The 19,824-nt window shown below is 46.6% G+C and overlaps 2 protein-coding genes and 1 long non-coding RNA gene across 3 annotated transcripts in view; all 3 read left to right on the top strand.

Annotated features, from left to right (window-relative positions):
- Positions 1–1,409: 1,409 nt before the first annotated feature.
- LOC309358560 (speedy protein 1-B-like) lies at positions 1,410–8,671 on the top strand. Its single transcript, XM_081891844.1, has 6 exons — positions 1,410–1,857; positions 2,964–3,022; positions 4,874–4,959; positions 5,691–5,862; positions 7,051–7,336; positions 8,444–8,671. The coding sequence occupies exons 1-6, from the start codon at positions 1,497–1,499 to the stop codon at positions 8,515–8,517; spliced, it is 1,038 nt and encodes a 345-aa protein (XP_081747970.1). The 5' UTR covers positions 1,410–1,496; the 3' UTR covers positions 8,518–8,671.
- A 2,690-nt stretch (positions 8,672–11,361) lies between these two features.
- CAPN1 (calpain 1) overlaps positions 11,362–19,824 on the top strand; it is a 43,592-nt gene continuing 35,129 nt past the window's right edge. The window contains exon 1 of the mRNA XM_081891461.1: positions 11,362–11,518. The gene's annotated coding sequence lies outside the window, so the exon portion shown is untranslated. The remainder of the gene's footprint in view (positions 11,519–19,824) is intronic.
- The window catches only part of LOC309358819, a 53,962-nt gene continuing 49,360 nt past the window's right edge, over positions 15,223–19,824 (top strand). The window contains exon 1 of the long non-coding RNA XR_014163638.1: positions 15,223–15,308. This is a non-coding gene — a long non-coding RNA (uncharacterized lncRNA). The remainder of the gene's footprint in view (positions 15,309–19,824) is intronic.

Raw genomic sequence — 19,824 nt, forward strand, 5'->3', positions numbered from 1 at the left:
GCCCAGCAGCACTACTGCTGCCAACTTCTAAATATTGCCTTGTCCAGTGCAGTGAGGTACGTTAGGTCATGGGCTAGGTACATCATTGGATTTTGCTTCCTCCATTTTGATGGAGCTGAACCAGATAGGGTTGATTTACTAATCACTACTCCCAATATCGAAGTGGTGCTGAGTCCTTGAGTCCCTGTATTCGTAATAAATTCCAGAATTGAGTGCATATGTTGGCCCACTAGCTGGGGCTCAGGTTAAACCTCTGGGAATGTGGGTGATATAAGCAGGAGTGTTACTTTAGACAGAATAGAGTGTGGCTGGCAGCAGTTGCTTCTGCCCTGTGCTGCAGACCATGGCTGAGCAGAAAGCACATAGCTTCTTCCAAAGAACCCTGGAACTGTAGTTTACCCCTTACAGAGCTACAATTCCTAGTGCCCATGTCACATATGTGGTCTAAACTCCAGGAGTGATAAAAACTGGGCTCAAAGCTTGCATTGGAAAAAGTTGCACAGGGTACTTCTAATGTATGAAATACTGTAAATTGTTTTGGGATGCAATTTTGGGAAATGATTTACCGTATATTGAAATAAATAAATAAATAAATAAAAAACAGCCTTTTCTGTGATACAACCTGCTAGTATCTCGGGGAATTAGCAACTGTGTTTTAATGACTTAAGTCTTCCTAGTTCTTGCTTGTATGTGTATTCTCAGCCCAAAGCATTGGGGAGACAGCCAAAATGGGAACACATGTCCTCTTCAGCCTCTGGTTTTTCCAGTTCTCTTGAACTATTTGCAAGCTTTTAACAGGAATTTACGACTTGTATAACGTTTATACAGAAAAAGGTGTGTGCCATCCCATCTGAGAAGATTTTCAGTCCTCGTGCCTATTATAAGAATTCTAAGGTCTCAAATATAAAATAAATGTTCATAAATGTACAAGGCAAACACATACATAAGTATAATAGTACAGTACAAGAGAACAATCCTGAAGCCCTCCTCTCCCAAATTGACCTTAAATGTATCCCCTGCAGTAAGGGAGGCAAGTGGGGAAAAGCCTTCCCATTATCTTTTTGCTTACAAATCCTGTCTTAAGGACATATTTATGTGTGAATAGGGTGAGCCTGTGACCTGGATTCAGGAACTAAAGTATTTACCATCACAAAAGAATGGCCACGCTGCCCAGGTAATGCAACCAGTGACCATTATCAGATATCTTGGCAGACAGCCTCCTTCTGTGATGTATGTATGATGTTTTGTGGGGTTGGTCTTGGGCTACAGGGTGGGCAATTTCAAAAGTCTATATAAGGGCTTGCACACCATTGTTCTGGGTTCTCCTTCCTGCGTGTGGTGAGTGGGGACCCTGTTGCAACGGTTTATTTCTTTGCACATACCCTGGTTGGCCTCTGTTATTTTCTCCTACCGAGAGGGAACCCACTTAAGGACTCTATACGGGCTCCAGAATACCCCATAAGGGAAAGGAAGCAGGGTTTTTTTTCCCTTTTAACATGTCCTATAATGCAAAATTGTCCCAAAAATGCTATTGGAGGGAAGATAGCATTTTATGTTCATTGGTAACTTGGAATCCAAACTATTTCCTCCACAGAAAGGTTCTTTTTGAGCCTCTGTTGTTCCAACTTGAGACGAAAATGCGGGACAACCAGAGCACTTGTGTCCCTCCTGAGGTCACCACAGGGGTGAAGCCAGGGAGCACAAGACGACGACAGCGTGTCACACATGGTGTTGGGGTACTCAACAGTGATGCACAGGGGCCTGAGAGAGAGAATACCACAGCAGCCTTGAAAACTTCACAGCAACCACCTTTGCTTCTACACAGAGAAGAACAAGAGGCCTTCTTCAATCTCCTGGGTGAGATACCTGACCCCACAGTCCTGTCCAGAGATTGGTACCATGCAGACTTTCTCGTCCCTAGCAGCTCTGCCAAATTTTAAATGGGTATAGTAAAAATGTTGCCCAGTTCTTAGTCAATAGCCTGATTTGCAGATAATGCTAAGTCATTACTTGTTTAGGCAAAATGGTGTGCGTTTGACTGTCTCTCAGCAGGCTAACCATGGACTCTTCCAGGTGAGCTGCTGCTTGGACATGCATACCAATTTATTTGCATAAAGCTTTTACAATGAGGTTAAATTCTATCTACTCTTTACTGAACATTCATCCTGATTTGCTTGTGTTTATACATCTTGCTAATCATTTGCTTGCCTCCATATGTTTCTCTCTCACTTTCCTAACTGCAAAAAAATCATTCTCTTTTTAAAAGGCGATTTGTTGTACTAGGGTGATGGAGTTCTTTATTCCACTTTAATTGTGTAAACCTAACATTTCTGGGTATTCCCTTGAAAATCCCTTACACAAAATACTGGAAGTCTGGAGGCACCCCATTGTTTGTCTTCTGGTGTCACACTGTGCTGAGAAACCCTGGTTGTTTTAACTTTGGTTTGGTGTTATGTCTGAAATCAGATGTTATGGCTCAGCCATCCCACCCCAAGCTACAAAGATAAAAGGCCAGGGCTGATGGAAAACAAAAAAAGCATTGGAGAATCAGTTTGCAGCATGCTTATCTGTGCCAGAGTGCTCATGGTTTGTTCAACAAACCATGCTTAAACAAAACCATAGCTTTCTGTTAATGTGCAAATGCAGCCAACAGGGAAAATACCACCAGCTTTCCCCCAAAACTTCCCAAAGACTCCTACAAATTGTACTGTACATGAGCTTCATTCGCCTTTTGATTCAGTTCTCAGCAAGATGAAAACTCTCTACTTTTAGACTATAATTTAGTTAAGCTTGGAAAGTGGATTGCTCAGAATGGCTGCTTGGTTGAATGTAACAGTAAACAGTGCTTCTCAGGTACCATAAATATACATTGAAGCTGCATGAGGCAGTTGGTTATAAAAGCTTTAGATAGCCCACAAATAATGGTATGAATTAAAACATGTTTTGCTTTCTTTTCTCATCAGAGGATAGTTTGATACAAGAATTCCTTTCAATGGATACATGCTACAGGATCTCAGATAAGGTAGGTCCCCCCCCCAAGTCCTCCACCCTAGACTTTCAGTATTACAGCATGGCATTCAATTTTTTAATTATATGAATGCCAAAGCAAAGAGGGAAATTTCACGACAACATTTCTGGTTTGCTTCTTTCAGTGAGAGTGCTGGAGGGGAGCAATCAATGCAGTTACTAGAAGAACACTGTTAAGTTAATAGCATTTTTGTAGTAATTGCTTTAATTTCATATATTCAAGCAGGAGTGTAGTGGAAGTAAATGAGCTCCCATACAGCAGGCAGCAGATCTACTCACCTCTGAAACAAATATTCAAGCAATCAGCTCCACGTGGCTTGCATCCCAGTTTCCACCAAAAGCAACTCTCATATCTCATACTTTTTAACATGCATATTAACCCATTGGGAACAGTGATTTGGGAGGCAAGGCATCATCTGTATGCCGATGCCCAGCTCTGTCTATCTTTGTGCTGTCTGAATTTGGAGAAGCTGTACAGGTACTTAATCAGTGTCCTGAGACAGTGACAGGCTGGATGAAGACCAATAAACTGAAGCTGAATTCCCAAAAATTTTGAGGTGATTGGTGCTTCCCAGGTCCAGAAAATAGGTGAGCAGGCTACTCTGAATGGGCTTGCGATTCCCCCAGATACATTGGGTGCATAGTCTGCAGGTACTCCTTGACGCTACAATTTCTAGAGTGGCTTTGGTGGTGGGTTGCTACAGCTGTTCCTGGATAGAGAGAGCTTAGCCACAGGTGTCCATGCCCCAATAACCTCCCATTTAGTTCTGTACATGGGGATGCCTGAAAAAACAATTTAAAGATTTCACCTAGTGAGAATTGCAGACCCCAAGGTATTGACTAGTGCAGCTGTGCAATACTGGTCCTTAAAAATCTGCAGTGGCTGCCCATTGACTACTAAACCTACCGTAAGTCAGGCTGCTGGCTTTGACTTACAAAGATTTAAATGGCTTTGGGCCCAGCTGTTTGAAGGAGCACACCTGCTTACTATTTGAGGCCCACCACAGATTTTCTTGTGCTTGTACCATTGCCAAACATAATTTGGGGTTTCAGAATAGAGCCTTCGTTGGGGTAGTGCCCTGGGTGCAGAACAGCCTCCCTCAACCCCAAAGTCATGCAAGTGTCATCACTATTTAATTTTTGCTGCCAGCAGAAGACACATCTTTTCCGTATGACTTACACAGTAGTAGTAGTAGTAACCATTTTAATGGTGTGACAGATGGAAATTGTAGACTGTAATTGTAGTTTTTTTGTTTTGTTTTTTAATCTGATTAGCCTATCTGTGTTTTAGTATGTCATCTACCCTGATATTGTTTTGATGCTAAAGGGTGGGATATAGGAATTCAATAAATATAATCCATTTTCAAAAGTGCCCACTTCACTATCTGTAGCTTCCCTGCCCCGCCCCAAAAAAACCTGGTGCCTCCAGGTGTTTTCAATTGCAATTCCTATTAGCGCCAACCAATCATGGTAAGCTGGGGTTGATGGAAGTTGTTGTCAAAAGCATCTAGTGGATACCAGGTTGTGGGAGACTGTATAAAGAACTGCTTTTTAACTCAGGAGTTCAATTTCATTCAGACAGTATCACAGTGATAGGCCCATTTGCAATCAAGATTGGTAAAGTGAAAAAACAACCACCACAAACCTCTGACTGAACTCTGGATAAAACCTTCCTGTGTAGTAACCAACCAATAAAGCAGGGCATAATGTTGATTCTTTGCTTCTTGTTGGAGGAATGTCTTGTAGCTGACTTTTCTACCCTCTTAATGCTTTTGCCTTCCTTTCACATCTCTTAAATTATTGTGGTCTACTATAGATTTTATTAAAGCTAAGCTGTCTTATTCAGTATCTTATAGCTATGACTATGATGTACTTCAAACGTGCTGGCCTGCATACGGAGGAATACACACGGACTAATCTCTTCATAGCTCTGTAAGTTTATTTTGGTGCTCTTCTATTGGTTCGGTCATGTGGGGAGGTGACCTGTAATGTTTATTAGGCTAGGAGTTTAGTCCATGTCATCAAATACTCGCTATTCATCATATTTATTAGTGCAGCAGAACAACTCTTACAATGTGAGGGGAAAGGTTACTATATTAGCTCACTGTAAGTTAACAACATGTGAAACTAATTGCGTTTCTCCCAGTCACAATTTAGTTACAGGTGCAGAGGACCCCTGTTTCTAACTGGAAACTGTAACAATGGGGAGAGGGGAGCTAAACTTTCCTCCTCACCCAAATTCCATCAGTACAATTGCAGCAAAAATCACTTGTCCCCAAAGTGCAAATAGGTTTAGAGAAAACTCCTGTTGTAAGCAAGTAGACCTTTTGTTTTTCCTAAAGGTGATGATGGCAGGTGATTTTTTTTCTTTTTTATTTGCAAATGAGGTTGTTGAAGAACATGATCAGGGGCAGCCCAATTAGTGTCATGTGCATCTAGGCCCCAAGAATGCAATCTTAACCTGTTACACAGGTGCTAATTGTTGAGGGGCAACTTCAGGGTTCCTCCTACTCTTTTGACCCCTTAGTTTTTGAAACTTTATTATAAGCTGGAACATAGCTTCTCTGATGAACTCCTGCTGCTGCTTGAAGACCATCCATTGCTTTGTGAAGGAATTCTGGAGGCTTTCCACTGTCCCCCACACCACTTTTTCCTGATTACAGGTACCTAGCAAATGACATGGAAGAAGACACAGAGGACTACAAATATGAGATCTTCCCCTGGGCACTTGGTGAGAACTGGAGGAAGCTTTTCCCACAGTTCCTGAAAATGCGGGATGGCTTTTGGGCCAAAATGAAGTACAGAGCATTTGTTAGCAGACGCTGCTGTGACGAGGTTAGCTGCAGATCGCTTGACTTGCCGTGTTCTTGCCTTTGGTGTGTTAAGATAAATTAAGCTGGGTGCACTAGTGGTGGCAGGGAGAGCAGAATAATCTTCTCATCCTGCTGGGGGATCTACTGGAATTTGTTTCCTTGGGATGGGGGGGGGGGAGAAACGATATGGCTGAAGGAAATTCAAAAGTCTCAAGGTTCAGTCCTTGGCATTTCAGGTACGAATGGGAAAGTCTCCTGTATTTTTATTTAATTTAGCAAACTTCTGTACCACTTTTCAAGAACAAAATTCTCCCCAAGGCAGTTCCCATGAAATACAACAAGAAGATTTTAAAACAACTCAGTAAAAGAATCCCATATAATTAAAAGTAGCAATCAAACATCAAAATTGCAATATAATGCATTTACCATGACCTGGCGACATAGGCTGTGTATACATGCTACCTTTAAAGCACATTCAGAGAATGAACTTTCTCCTCATATAATTGTGGGCACTCTAGTTTGCTGAGAATTGTAGCTCCATGGGGGTAAACTACAATGCCCAGACTTTTTAAAAAAGTGCTTTAAAGTTGTAATGGGTATGCAGCTACAATCAGATCCCTAGCTGCAATTAGGCTCTGCAGTTAAGACAAAAAAAACACAACTTGCTAATAAAGTCTGTATAAAACTATCCAGGCATAAGCCGTGCCTAACATTGTATGGAACATTATTCCACAATTGCAGGATGACCACCAAAAAAGCATCAGGATAATGTCCTTTTCTGGTGATCATGTTAATAGGTCTTCAGAAATGAAGGTATGGGCAGCGGTGTGTGCATGTAGACAATACTTCTAAGCAGTGTTATATTTTTAGAGAAAAGTGGTGCCAGAACTCACCATGAACACCTCCCTCTTTCTCTTAGAATGGCAATGGTACCCACCTGAGGTGCCGGAACTGAGTTCCAGCGAGTTTCCCCTGGGGAAAAAAGCCCTGCTTGTAAGAACAAAACAGTCAGCGATGACCTCAGCTTTGAGGACTGAATTTGACCTTCCAGGCCACACCCTCTCACTGGCCATACTGAGTTAAATGGACCAGAGATTTGACTCTATGCTATATGGCAGGTTATGTGGCACAAAATGTTCGGTTCTCTTTCCCCAAAGTTTTCCGAACATAGTTCTCTTTTGGGATAATTCAGGCTTCCTTTTTTTTCTAGATAATGTTAAAGGAGCCCACACACTGGGTCTGGTCCCGTGAACGAGCCATTCACCACAGTGGGGCGCTGAGGAGTTACCTGAAAAATGAAGAAGACTTATTCCCTAGAGGGCCTGGCGTTACGCCCCCAGTCTGCCTTCTCTGTGTGTTTGATCTGGAAAAAGAAGATGCTGGAATAATGACACCTCTTGCTAGCAGTATTCCTGCCAGTGACTTGCTGCCCTCCACAGCACCGAAGCAGAGTTTGAGTGGCTTCCCTTTGCTGATGACTGACTACAGCATGCAGAGTAAGTACTAACGGTGCCCAACTTTCAGCTTTTTGGAGTCTCTTAATATATGGCATTCGTTCCTGCTTGGGAAAGTGTTGTCAAATTGTTCCCCTCTTCCCTTGCGGTTGTGGGGTGCAGTGTGAGATTTGAATCTGAAACAGCAAATATTAAATTCATAGAAAGCCATGAGTCTGATAAGATTACAGAAAGATGGTGCAACTTCCTCTGTTTACAATGTGGGTTTGACAAAAGGCTTGTAGATTTGATACCTTCCAACTGTCCCAGTCCCAAAGGACATGCGTAGTAGAGCCTTAAAGCAGCCTTCACCAACACCCATCAACCCCAGCAAGTGCAGGAGTTGTAATCCAAAACACCCACCCTGGGGGAAGGCTGCTTTAAGACACGTTTACTGCTGAAAATGTATTGGAACAGCTTTTGAGTTGCAGCTGCTCCTGAGCTGGTTTTTCTCATCGGGTGCTAAAGAAAGTTTAACCACACCCCTGTTTTCCCAGACATCCGGGTGCAGGTGTGGCAAAATTCTCCCTTCAGTTAAGAGTGAATGCATACCCCACTGTGGCAAGTTACTGCTTGGTAAATGAGCACCCTGGTTGTGTCCTGTTGGCAAATCTCTCTCTCCTGCCTCCTCTTATTAAAGAATGAGTGTGTTAAACAGTGAAAATATGCACACTTACAGACTTGGTAGATTATTATTATTGTTTACTTCCGTTCAGGCCCAACTACCAACTGGGAGTAAGGAAAGAATGTTTCTCTTAGGGGTTATCTTGCAACATTCTCACACAGAAGTAATCTGGAATTGCTGATATGCTCAGCACTCTGCTCAGTGTACATGCACTCTGTACGGCACCAGAATTTAGTGTGGATTGGCTGACGTAGTGTTGTTGGGAAGATGGCTGTCCCTTCAAATGGGGATTTAATAACTTTGTGAACCCTTTTAAAGCACTTGATTTATAGCTTGCTTTATTCTGTGGGCTCTGCAGTCTGCCCCTACTCCTGACAGAAGGCTTCTGTCCTTAAGGGATTCGTAACTTTCTAATCAATATTTCTAAAATATAACTGCTAAACTCCCAAAGGCATAGTTTCAGTCTGAATCTTTTTTTTGGGCAGGCCTACAGGAACCTGTGATGGAGGCAGAAGGAACACCCAAAGACTGCCAATATCTGATAGCGTCCGAAGGCTGAAGACAACCCTCTCTGCAATATTTTTCTCCTTGGAGTGGCATTATTTGGATGTTCTTACTCTACATCTGCGGTGATCTATTTATTAAGCACTTTATCTTCACGTTCATAAGTACACAGCAATGTCTGCTTGTGTATTAAAAAAAGCTATTCAGTATGACTTGTATTATTATTATTTATTTAGATTTATATACCACCCTTCATCTGAAGACCACAGGGCAGTTTACAACATAAAAATACAAAATAAGGACACCTAATACATAACAAAAACCAATAAAGGCCCTTCCCAAAAACATATTTAAAAGGCCGTAGATTGTTTAATCAGCCAAACATCTGGTTATTGAGGAACATTTTCACCTGGCACCTAAAAATATGTCATGAGGTGTCAGGTGAGCTTCCCTGGGGAGAGGACACAAGAAGAATCTCAGATGATGATCGCATTGCCCAGGTCAGTTCATGTGAGGAGAGGTGGTCGTTGAGGTGTTGGGGTTGTGAGCCATTTAAGGCTTTATATATCAAAACCAGCACTGTGGATTGGGCCCAGAGTACTTGGGCCAGGACTGATGTTATGTGCTCAGACCATAAGCAACCTTGCCACTGAATTCTGCACCAGCAGAAGTTTCTGAATTGCGTTCAAAGGCAGCCCCACATATAATGCATTCCAGTAGTTTTAACCTAGAGTTTACCCATTCCAGCTGAGCAGACTCTTCATAAAGATGTCTGGGGGAAAAGGCCGCAATTTAATATCTGGAACATTTAATGGCAAGTTTACCAATTGTGAGCCATTAGAAATGACTTTTTGAAGGTTTACATCCTTGCCTTTTGCTAGCAAGGAATGGAGTGGTCAAGGGTGACCTACTTAGTTTATTCTTCTCTTTGTACCCCTGCCCCCTTTCATGGCTTGACTTATTTAAGGTACCAGTTCTGCCGAAATAATTTTTATTATAAACATTTGGTTCCCACTCCTTTATTTTTTTTTTAAAAAGGTACTGTGTAATTTAGATAGATAATGTATTGGGTTAGCATGCTGAGTGGTGTGAGATTGCAGGGGGTTCCAGACGCCATACCCAGGGTTTGGTTTCCTTGGAACAGGCTTCCTCAAACTCCACCCTCCAGATATTTTGAGACTATAATTCCCATCATCCCTGACCACTGGTCCTGCTAGTTAGGGATCATGGGAGTTGTAGGCCAAAAACATCTGGAGGGCCGAGTGAAGAAGCCTGCCTTGGCGTGAGGAACAGCGGAGACTCTGGTGGTTTTATGATATGATTTATTTACACCTATATACAACCTGAGCCTACAACACCCCAAGAAGGTCTGCTTCCATAACCACAGCCTTGGATCCTAGCAGAAGCCAAGCATTCTCCCTCACAGGCTTTCTGCCTGCCACTAGCTGCTAGTTTGCACACACAACTCTGGCCTTTGCCCTTCTAACCACCAGCCAGTTGAGGGAGGGGGAGCACCTATTTGCTCTCTGGCACAGAGCCACTTCCTTTGTTACCTTAATGACCCATACTTAGGCCATTGCCTCACCAAGAAGCTGTCCTGACTATTCCAGCAATTGAATCTTCGCCAGATCCAGGAATTAGAAAGGGACTCATGGAATACAGCCTAACCACCCCAACTCACAACACGTTCTACACTTAGGCTGTCTGTACCTTTGAAAAAGAGCAGCCCATTAACCTTCCCTAGTTGATAAGATCTAATTCTGTACCATTTTTACAGGGTCCATTGCCCTCGCTTGTCTAGTACAAACTGTATCCTCCCTGTTTTCCCTGTTTGCCTTTTTAATTTCTGCCAAACTCAGAAAACCTGACTTAAAAAAACTCCACAATTTTTGATCATCTTTGCCACAGATTTCTGTCTTTAAGAGATGGAATGAGCCTTTCTCTAGCTATCTACATACACATCAGCACATGCTCTGCTATTAGGAACAGCCTTCTGTCCATCTGTGTCTGCCCATCTAGTTCAATGTTGTCTACACTGACTGGCAGTGGCTCTCCAGAGTTTCAGGCAGGGGTTCCTGCAAGAGCCCTCCTGCAGGTGTGGGGAACCGCTGGCCCCCCAGATGTTGCCGAGCTGCAACTCCCACCATCCCTTGCCATTGGCCAAGCCCGTTGGCTTTCACGGGTTTTTGGTCCTGAGACATCTAGAGGACCAAAGGGTCCCCTACACCTGTCCTAACGGGAGATGCTGCAGGCAGTGCACCTAGAACCTTTTGCACGGAACGTACGCGATCTCCCACTGGTCCGAAACGCCTTCCCCCCAATGGCCAGTGCCTTTCAGCACCGTGTCCGCCTGGTTGTTCCTCCAGGTGTTCTGGAACTACGCTCCCTGGTCAAATGGGCTATGCTAGCTGGGGGCTGATGATGGGAGATGGATTCCCCAAACACCCGGAAGGGCCACCTGGTTGGGCTACCCTGAATCTCAGCTGCAGAGAGGAGACGCTCCGGAGTCACCCTAAGAGGGGCGATGCCTGAGCGCGTCTCTTTGCGCTCCCTTCGGCCCCGCCGTTGCAATGCAGAGAGGATGCAGCGAACAAGCCGAGGAAGCCGCCGCCGCCCTGTTTTGCTGCAAGCAGAGCGGCTGCAAGGGAGAAGAGGAGCAGGCCGGCCCGCTCAAAACTTCCTTCCCAAGCTGGCATGGCCCCTCCTTTCCCCGAATCGGGCCTCCTCCTTCCCCCCATCTCTCCTGCCCGCCTCCAGGCTTCCCTTTGCTGGCGTGTGTGTTTGTGCGTCTTGCTTCACGCTCCTGGCCCTGGGCAAACGCCCATTTTTATGGAAGGAGGAGTTTGGCAGGGAGGAGTCGCTGCTCTGCGAATTGGCAGCGATAGCGGGACTCTGGGCGGGTTGCAGAGGGCGGGGAGGGGGGGTGAAGCTACGCTCGCCTGCTTGCCTGCCTGCCTGGGCTTCCCCCGCCAACCCCCGGTTCCTGACTGCGCTTCTTCGGCTTGCAAAAGGTTGCCTTGACGCGGAGCCAGGCCGAGGCAACGATCTAGGCACAGGTAAAATGAAATGAAAAGCTTTGGGGAGTTGCAGTGGGTTTGGGAGGGGGCTATTTTAAGTGTGGGCGCTGGAGGCTTGGAAGCAGCTGAGAGCGCGGGTCGGGTGGGGGCGAAGGGGAAGGAGTTGCATTTCTGCTATTATTTAATAAAGCGCCTCCGCCTCTTGCACAACTCCTGCGGGACGGAGTTTCCGCCGCCCTGGCGGATCAGGTCCTTTTCTGCACCGCTTCCAATTGACTCGAATTGTTGCAGTGGGGGGTGATAAGGAATACAGAGCCCCAGTTTCGTTTCCCCGAAAGGAAGGAGGTGCGTAGGTTTAGCACCCTCTTTTCCCTGCCACCCCAAAAAAGAAGGGCTTAATCGCGGCCAAGAGTCTCTGCCAAGGAAACTCTTTTCGGCGAGATCCAGTGTGACGTTAAGAGTGGGGAAGACGTCACCTCTGAGCATGTGCAGAGAGGTTTCTTTTCTTCAGAGCCAGACCCTGCAACACATGCAGAATTACAGAAGAAAGATCAGATTCTTACAAATTATAGACATTTCCAACGTGGGTCGAAAAAGACATATGCAGCTTAACTTAACACATTCAGAAGGGTGACAGGACTAGTCTGTCTCCGCAGGAACAAGAGTTTTGCAAGCACAAATCTCTTGGTTGTGGCTGAGCTAGGAAAAGCTAACCTTGAAAAGAGGGTTAATGGCTATGTTCCAAGCTCTTTTGTCTAAAATGTTTTGGAAATAATTACTGCTATTAAAACCAATAAAGCCTGGTGCTGCTTTCAAAAACGGTCTTCTACTGCCATAGGTGCTCTTACGTTACAAAGCTGAGCTTGGTTCTGCATGGGGGGGGGGGCAGGCTCCCCAGAAAGGGAGCTGCTGCCAGTCAGTGCAGACAGGCTGGAGCTAGATAGACAACTGGCCTGACTCAGTATGAAGCTAGTTTCCTTTTTTGCTTACGGCCAACTCTGTTAGGAAGGTCTGTATTAATTCTCATTGTAGATGGAGCTGAGAGCAGTATAGCAAAGAACAGATAAAAGAGATATTACATTTGGGGGCGGGGGGGGTACTTGAGGAAGGTGACACTCTCAAAGCCTAGCAACAGTTGGAGAAGCACTGTAGTCAAGAGAGTGACGAAAGTAAGTACTTTCCACACCACATGGAATTACCTTGGAGAATTTACCGGCAGAAGGATGTAACAGTGGCTGCCAGTTCTTTAAAAAAGGTATTATGTAATTCCAGTGGAACTCCCAGTTCCAGAGGCAGTGTTTCTGAACACCAGTCGCTGGGGATTGCAAGAGGGGAGAGTTGCTATAGCGATCAGGTCCTGCTTTCAAAGCTTCCCTTGGGCATCTAACTTCCTGCATTGCAGGGGGTTGGACTAGATGAGCCTCGGGTCCCTCCCAACTCTACAATTCTATTCTATGATCTGGTTGGCTGCTCTAAGAACAAGATGCCTGAAGGGCCATTGGACTCCTCTGGCAGCCAGGCTTTTCTGGTGTTCGTAGTTGGTGGATGTTGCCATCATGCGTGGTCAGAGAACCCTCTGACCACTGTTGGGAACAGGATCTTGGCTTGCGTGGATCTTTGGCAGGGCTCTTCCACCAATAGAAGAGAAGGTTTTTGATGGGAGGTTTATTTCCCCCCTAATATTTACAGGAAGCATGGGTTCCTCACTGGTGTTCAAAATTAGCCGGTCGCAGTCGCATTTTGCACTTGGCTTTCAGCCACTTGTGACCAAGAGAAGATGCCTGGGCACCAGGAGGGCGCCTGACATCTCCACCAACTGGGGATCATTGAATCTGGATTGCTTTCGCACACTAATACCCCATTCTGAAGTATTCGATCAGTTACATTTTATCTGCGCAATCGGAATTAATTTCAGGAACCCAAATGCTTTTTCTGTGCAGCCAGAGCAGGAGCCATTAAGACACAGAGGTCAGTCAATAGATGGGCCAACACACTGACTCAGTATAAGGAAGCTTCCCTCCTTCTGCACCAGCAGCCTTCCAGGGAAAGAACTTTCAATTGAAGATCTCCTCTTTAACCCTCGCCAGGCAGCAACCCTGTAGATAAGCCTGTGATTAGTATTGGGTCTGTTTGTTTGTTTGTTTTGCTGGCCTGGTTTCCATGCTCGCTGTGTAGGAAGGGAAGCGCCTTGACTTTTAACAGCCAGCAGGGAAAACATTCCCAAGTAAGCTGTTGAAGGAGGGATGGTTGACTCCCTCACTCTTCCACCAGCCAGGCCAAACGCAAGAGAGCCCCTTTCTCTGCAGCACAATATAGAAGCACAGTGGGTTGGCTTCCCTTTCTTGTTGCTACTTTTGGAAGGGGCCGTGGTTAAGTGGAAGCGCACTTGCTTTGCATGTAGAAGGTTCCAGGTTCGATCCTCAGCAGTGGCATCTCTCTTTCCTCCAGCCCCAGAGAGCTGCTGCCAATCAATGTGTAGACCAGGGGTCAGCAAACGTTTTCAGCCGGGGGCCAGTCCACTGCCTCTCAGAACTTGTGGGGGGCCGGACTATATTTGGGGGGTGAACGAATTCCTATACACACCAGGCAGGTCTCACAAATAACCCACCAATGCATTTTAAAAGGACACATTCCATTAGGCCAGACACTATTGTAAATGATAAAAATAAAAATTAGGTTTTTTCCTAACATCCACTGATGATAGCCATTGTTTGGATGGGGAGGCCCTCGCCTGGGTTTGGCGCTGTGTTGCGGCCTGCTAGGCCTCCTGCTGCCAGCACCTCTTCCGCACTTTGGGGGTGGGATGGGGGCCCTCCTGCCAGTAGAAGAAGCCCAATTGCTGCCACGCCAGCAGCAGGGGGAGCTCTGGACTGAGGGAAGGTTCCAGAGGCCTTCCCTCATTCCGGAGCCTTCCTGCCGGTAGCGGAGGCCCGATGACTGGGCAGTCGCTGATCACGTGCAGCCACTGACTGCCCATTGGCCAGGGCCTCAAACAGCTTTGCAGGCGATTGGCCGTGACTAGCGCCCACCTTTGCTCACAGGAGGGAGGGAGGAGGCGCCACCGCAATTTGTGAGAGGGAGATGGGGGGGGAAATGGCGGCTCAGGGGGGGAAATGGCGGCCGAAAAAACAAACAAAAACCCACGCCGTTTGCGGGCTGGATCTTGAAGGCAACTGGGCCGGATCCAGCCCAGAGGCCGTAGTTTGCCGACCCCTGGTGTAGACAGTATTGAGCTAGACAGACCCAATGGATCTCACTTGGCATAAGGCAGTGTTTGAATGCTGCAGAGCATGATACTCTGGGTTGTGGGTTCAAGTGCCACATTGGGCAAAAGATTCCTGCATTGCAGGGGGTTGGACTAGATGACCCTTGTGGTCCCATTCAACTCTAAAATTGTACAGTTCTATGATAATAAGAGGAAATGCAGGAGATTGTTGTAGCAGGTGGGGAAAGTAGACCGGGATCTTGCACCTTGCATAGTGCTGACAGAGCCTTTTTTAGGACATGGTGGGATGTGCAATTGATATGGGCAGGCCGAATGAGGATTTGAACCCCAATCTTCTTTCTCCTGGCCACATGAGGTTTTGATCACTGCCTTTCTTCACTCCATCTTCCTAGCAAGTCTTTGTGGCCCTCTTGTAGCCAGGAGACTCAGCCATGGAACTTACAAAGCAGGCGAATGGGAAGGAAGGGCCATAGGTAGCTCAGCGGGTAGAGCATAAGTTAGCTAACTAACTTTAACTAACTTAGTTGGTCTTTAAGGTGCTACTGGAAGGAATTTTTTTTGTTTTGACTATGGCAGACCAACACGGCTACCTATCTGTAACTGGTAGAGCATGAGACTCTTAATTTCCAGGTCGTGAGTTCGAGCCCCACCTTGGGCAAAAGATTCCTGCATTGCAGGGGGTTGGACTGGATGACCCTTGGGGTCCCTTCCAACTCTACAATTCTGTGATTCTAGGAACTCAGTGGCAAAGCATCCAGGAGGCCCCTTGTTCAATCCCCAGGCATGACTAGTGGTGCCTTCTGTCTGAAACCCTGGAGAGCTGCTGCTGCTGCCAGTGTGTGTAGACAACACTTGACTAGATGCACCAAGTAGGGCAAGGCAGCTTTCTGAATATGGAAGAATGACTCTTCTGTGCCCTCATAAAGGCAGTATTTTACCTCCAGCATAGCAAAGCTAGAAAGAGCACGAAATTTTCCCGCTTGTAGCAGGAGAGTCTCGCCCTTCGTTTGAGTCTCCTGTTCTGTTGTCAGGTTTTTGATGGTGAGAGAGAGAAAGTGAGAACTGTATCAACTCTCAAAGAAGGAGGAAACTTAGTAGGTTCTAAACAACTGAATTATATTATCAAGCTCCTTTCCTCTGTCGCTTACCACCACAGAGTACATTGAACTTGTTCCCCTGTGAAAAAATAGCAGAATGCGTGTTGTGGTCATTTTATGGTGTCATTGTTTGGGGAAAAAAATGTTTGCCTCTTTTCCTGAGTATCCACAGTGGTTTTTCTTTCTGCTCACAGATGACTGAGCAGGGTGGGGGGAATTAGCAAGGACTTGGGTAGATGCAGAAACTTCTCGTGGACTTACTCGCAACGCTTACTCTTCTTGAACTCTGATATTTGTTGCAATGACTTACAAAAGGCGAAGAATCTTTGTTTCTGTTCAGCTTTGGTACAGCTTTGTAGCAAACTGCCCTGTTTCCATCTCTCTCTCTCTCTCTCTCTCTCTCTCTCTCTCTCTCTCTCTTCCTTCCTTCCTTCCTCACCCCACTTTGGTGGTTCTTAATTTCATTCAGATAGTTTCATACTCTAGAGCTCTACCTCCAGTTGTCAGAAGCTCTTTTGATGTTAACCCACACAGCTGAAGGCCCACCATTAGCCTGAACAGCGGCCTTGTCAAGTGTCTGAAGCAAGCAGTCAAAACAAGATTGATCTCCTGGTAGACCACCACGAAGGCCTGCACTTAGACTGATGCCTTGCAAGTTGGGCAGGCCTCTGCTGTGCTGTGGTTAAGAGTTGTTTGGAAACCAGGAAGAGAAGTTTGCATTAATTATAGTTAAGCATTATATCCGCATCAAGGAAACAGTAGCGTGGTGTTCTGCTTTTCTCAGACCTTGCCAGGAATACGATTCGCTGTTCTGGGCATAGCAGTTTAAGGAGGGTACAATGGTACCTCAGGTTAATAACTTAATTCATTCTGGAGGTCCGTTCTTAACCTGAAACTGTTCTTAACCTAAGGTAGCTTTAGCTAATGGGGCCTCTCACTGCTGCCACATGATTTCTGTTCTTATCCTGAAGCAAAGTTCTTAACCCAAGGTACTATGTCTGGGTTAGCGGAGTCTGTAACCTGAAGCATCTGTAACCTGAAGCATCTGTAACCTGAAGCGTCTGTAACCCGAGGTACCACTGTATTGTCAAACTGGAATGTATCCAGACTGTCACCGACCTTTCATATGTCTTTGATCGCAACTCTCATCAGCCCCAGTTAGTGTGGCTATAGTCCCATCTGCTCTGGCATCATACAGGTGTGCTGTCTGAGGCTGGTGGGAGCTGTAATCCAAAACATTGGCTTGGCAAAGGCTGGTCCGGAAGAAGGTGGGGAAGATGGTGTGAGGAGGCCGGAGATCAGGTCTGGCAGCACGGGGTTGACAGAGTTGGGTATGCTTTAGCCTGGAGAAGGCACCCTGTAGAGGCAACACATCACCTTCACCTGTTGCCCTGGCTCAACAAATCCACTTCAGAAACAAAACCGGGACTCTCTGAAGTTAGAAAAGTTCAGCGCTTTTTTTCCCCCTGGGGACACACAGAGGTATGCATGCCCCTAAACATTTTGTGAATCTAAGTTTGGCCTCATTGAGGGGCAGTATTTCAACATGAGTAGGAAAATGAGAGTACCCCTAAACATTTGTTAAAGAAAAAAAGCACTGGAAAAGTTTATGAGGAACTGAAAAATGTGGGATTTGTGGGTACCTGTCTTTCTCGAGAGACAATAGAGTGCACCTCCAGGGGTGAAGTTAAACCACTACGTTAGCAATAAAGCAGCCAAAATTTTGCCAAGCGCATTTTGCACCTCGCTTTGGGCCACTTGCAACACATCCTGTAGAATTCTATCTGATCTGCACAATCTGAATGAATTTCAGGAATTCAAAGTCTTGCAGTTTTCGGTGTCTGCTGGAAAAATGGGCAGTGATGGAGCAGCTGGATCTCTCTAGGCTAGGAGAATATTCTGTCATCGTTGTGTCAGAGTGAGGGTGTCAGAGGCCCTTGTTGCCACCAATCCTTTGCCTGAGGGGACAAACGACGCAAAGGGCCTTCAGAGGTGAGCAATCTTCTTGAGCCACTGAAACACAGCCTCAGGCTAACCTTGGATGTCATCAAGGCACAATGAACCCAGTGAACCACGGTTATATCTACCCCAGGCCAGGCTTAAGAAGGAGGTTTCCAGTTTAGTAGGGGGGAAATTACCAAGCTTTCTTCTTCCCGGTAATCTGTTGGTAGTAATGTACGGTATATAAAGCCGTGCATAATCTTATTTATGGGGAAATGGAGAGGATCTCTTTCCATATGTCTCTAGGCTTAAAGCAAATGAGGGCAAGTTTGCATTTTGTCTTGATGGTGGTTAGAAACAAGGCCTGGATATGAATAGTGATATCTGGATAATTTGTGTTAAAATTATATATATGTGTATATACACACACACACACACACACACACACTACCCTTCATCCAAACATAACAGGATGGTTTACAATATAAAAATACATACCATATTTTTTTAAAAAAACAAACAAACTCTCCCATTGGTGCCAATATGAGCTCCCCCCAGAAGCTGCAGGGAGGGTGGGGTGTAATTTTGTCAGTGTCACAACTCGGGAAGTGCAAAGCCCGCAGTCCTCTTGCTGTACTGCGATTTAATTTATTCATTTTATTTCATTTAACACTATGTACATACTGTTTGGTTGTAAATAAAACCTCTAAGCACTTTGCAAACAGGAAAGAAAAACATCGAAATCGTCAATAAAAGAAAAAGTTAAAAACATATCAATTACATTTTTAAAACTTTTTTAAAAAAAATATCAAGAGTTCAGTTAAGAACAGATTAAACCACATGCTGGCTTCTATGCATCGGGGTAGGTTTCCCTGAACTAAAGTATTTTAGCAGGTGCCTAAAAGTTTGCAGCAAAGGCACCTTGCTTGCTGATAGGGAATTCCAAAGAAAGAGTGCTGCCACGCTAAAAGATCAATTTCTTCCAAGTGTAAAAGCAAAACTACTGTAGTAAAGTAGGAATATTTAGAAAACTATTCTTTGGTCAAGCAAGGAGAGTGAGGCCTTGTGGGAGTTTCATCCGCCGCAAGGACCCTGGGAAAGGAGTTGTGTGTCTTTAAAATCTCAGACTAACTGACTCCTCAGCTGAAAGGTTTATTAGAACCCAGGATGTTTTGATTAATGAAGGAACTAGCACCTGAGTTCGATGGTGTAAACCAGTGTTTCCCAACCGGTGTTCCGCGGCACACTAGTGTGCCGCTGGACGTTGCCTGGTGTGCCGTGGGAGGGAGGCGGGCGAGTCGGGCGGCAGGAGCAAGGCTTGCGGACGGCAGCCGGCAGCGCGGAGCACGGCACGCCCTTCGGAGGACGCCCCGTGCTCCGCGCTGGTGTTGGCCAGCCTTGCGCACCCGGGGGATCTCCCCCCGAGAGCGCAAGGCTTGGGGCGGCAGCTGGCAGCGCGGAGCACGGGGCGCCCTTCGGAGGACGCCCCGTGCTCCGCGCTGGTGCCGGCAAGCCTTGCGCACCCGGGGGATCTCCCCCCGAGAGGGCAAGGCTTGGGGCGGCAGCTGGCAGCGCGGAGCACGGGGCGCCCTTCGGAGGACGCCCCGTGCTCCGCGCTGGTGCCGGCAAGCCTTGCGCACCCGGGGGATCTCCCCCCGAGAGCGCAAGGCTTGCGGGCGGCAGCTGGCAGCGCGGAGCACGGGGCGCCCTTCAGAGGACGTCCCGTGCTCCGCGCTGGTGTCGGCAAGCCTTGCGCACCTGGGGGATCTCCCCCCCGAGAGCGCAAGGCTTGCGGGCAGCAGCCGGCAGCGCCGAGCACGGGGCGCCCTTCGGAGGACGCCCCGTGCTCCGCGCTGGTGTCGGCAAGCCTTGCGCACCCGGGGGATCTCCCCCCGAGAGCGCAAGGCTTGCGGGCGGCAGCTGACAGCACGGAGCACGGGGTGCCCTTCGGAGGACGCCCCGTGCTCCGCGCTGGTGTCGGCAAGCCTTGCGCATCCGGGGGATCTCCCCCCGAGAGCGCAAGGCTTGCGGGCGGCAGCTGACAGCGCGGAGCACGGGGTGCCCTTCGGAGGACGCCCCGT

The sequence above is a fragment of the Podarcis melisellensis genome, assembly GCF_964234715.1.
Source record: "Podarcis melisellensis genome assembly, chromosome: 16".
NCBI classification, from domain to species: Eukaryota; Metazoa; Chordata; class Lepidosauria; order Squamata; family Lacertidae; genus Podarcis; species Podarcis melisellensis.

Coding starts and splice junctions, on each gene's coding strand:
- LOC309358560 (XM_081891844.1), top strand. CDS start 1,497: ATGTCCTATAATGCAAAATTGTCCCAAAAATGCTATTGGAGGGAAGAT. Junction 1,858..2,963: donor GGCCTTCTTCAATCTCCTGG/GTGAGATACCTG, acceptor TTTTCTCATCAG/AGGATAGTTTGATACAAGAA. Junction 3,023..4,873: donor GCTACAGGATCTCAGATAAG/GTAGGTCCCCCC, acceptor TGTCTTATTCAG/TATCTTATAGCTATGACTAT.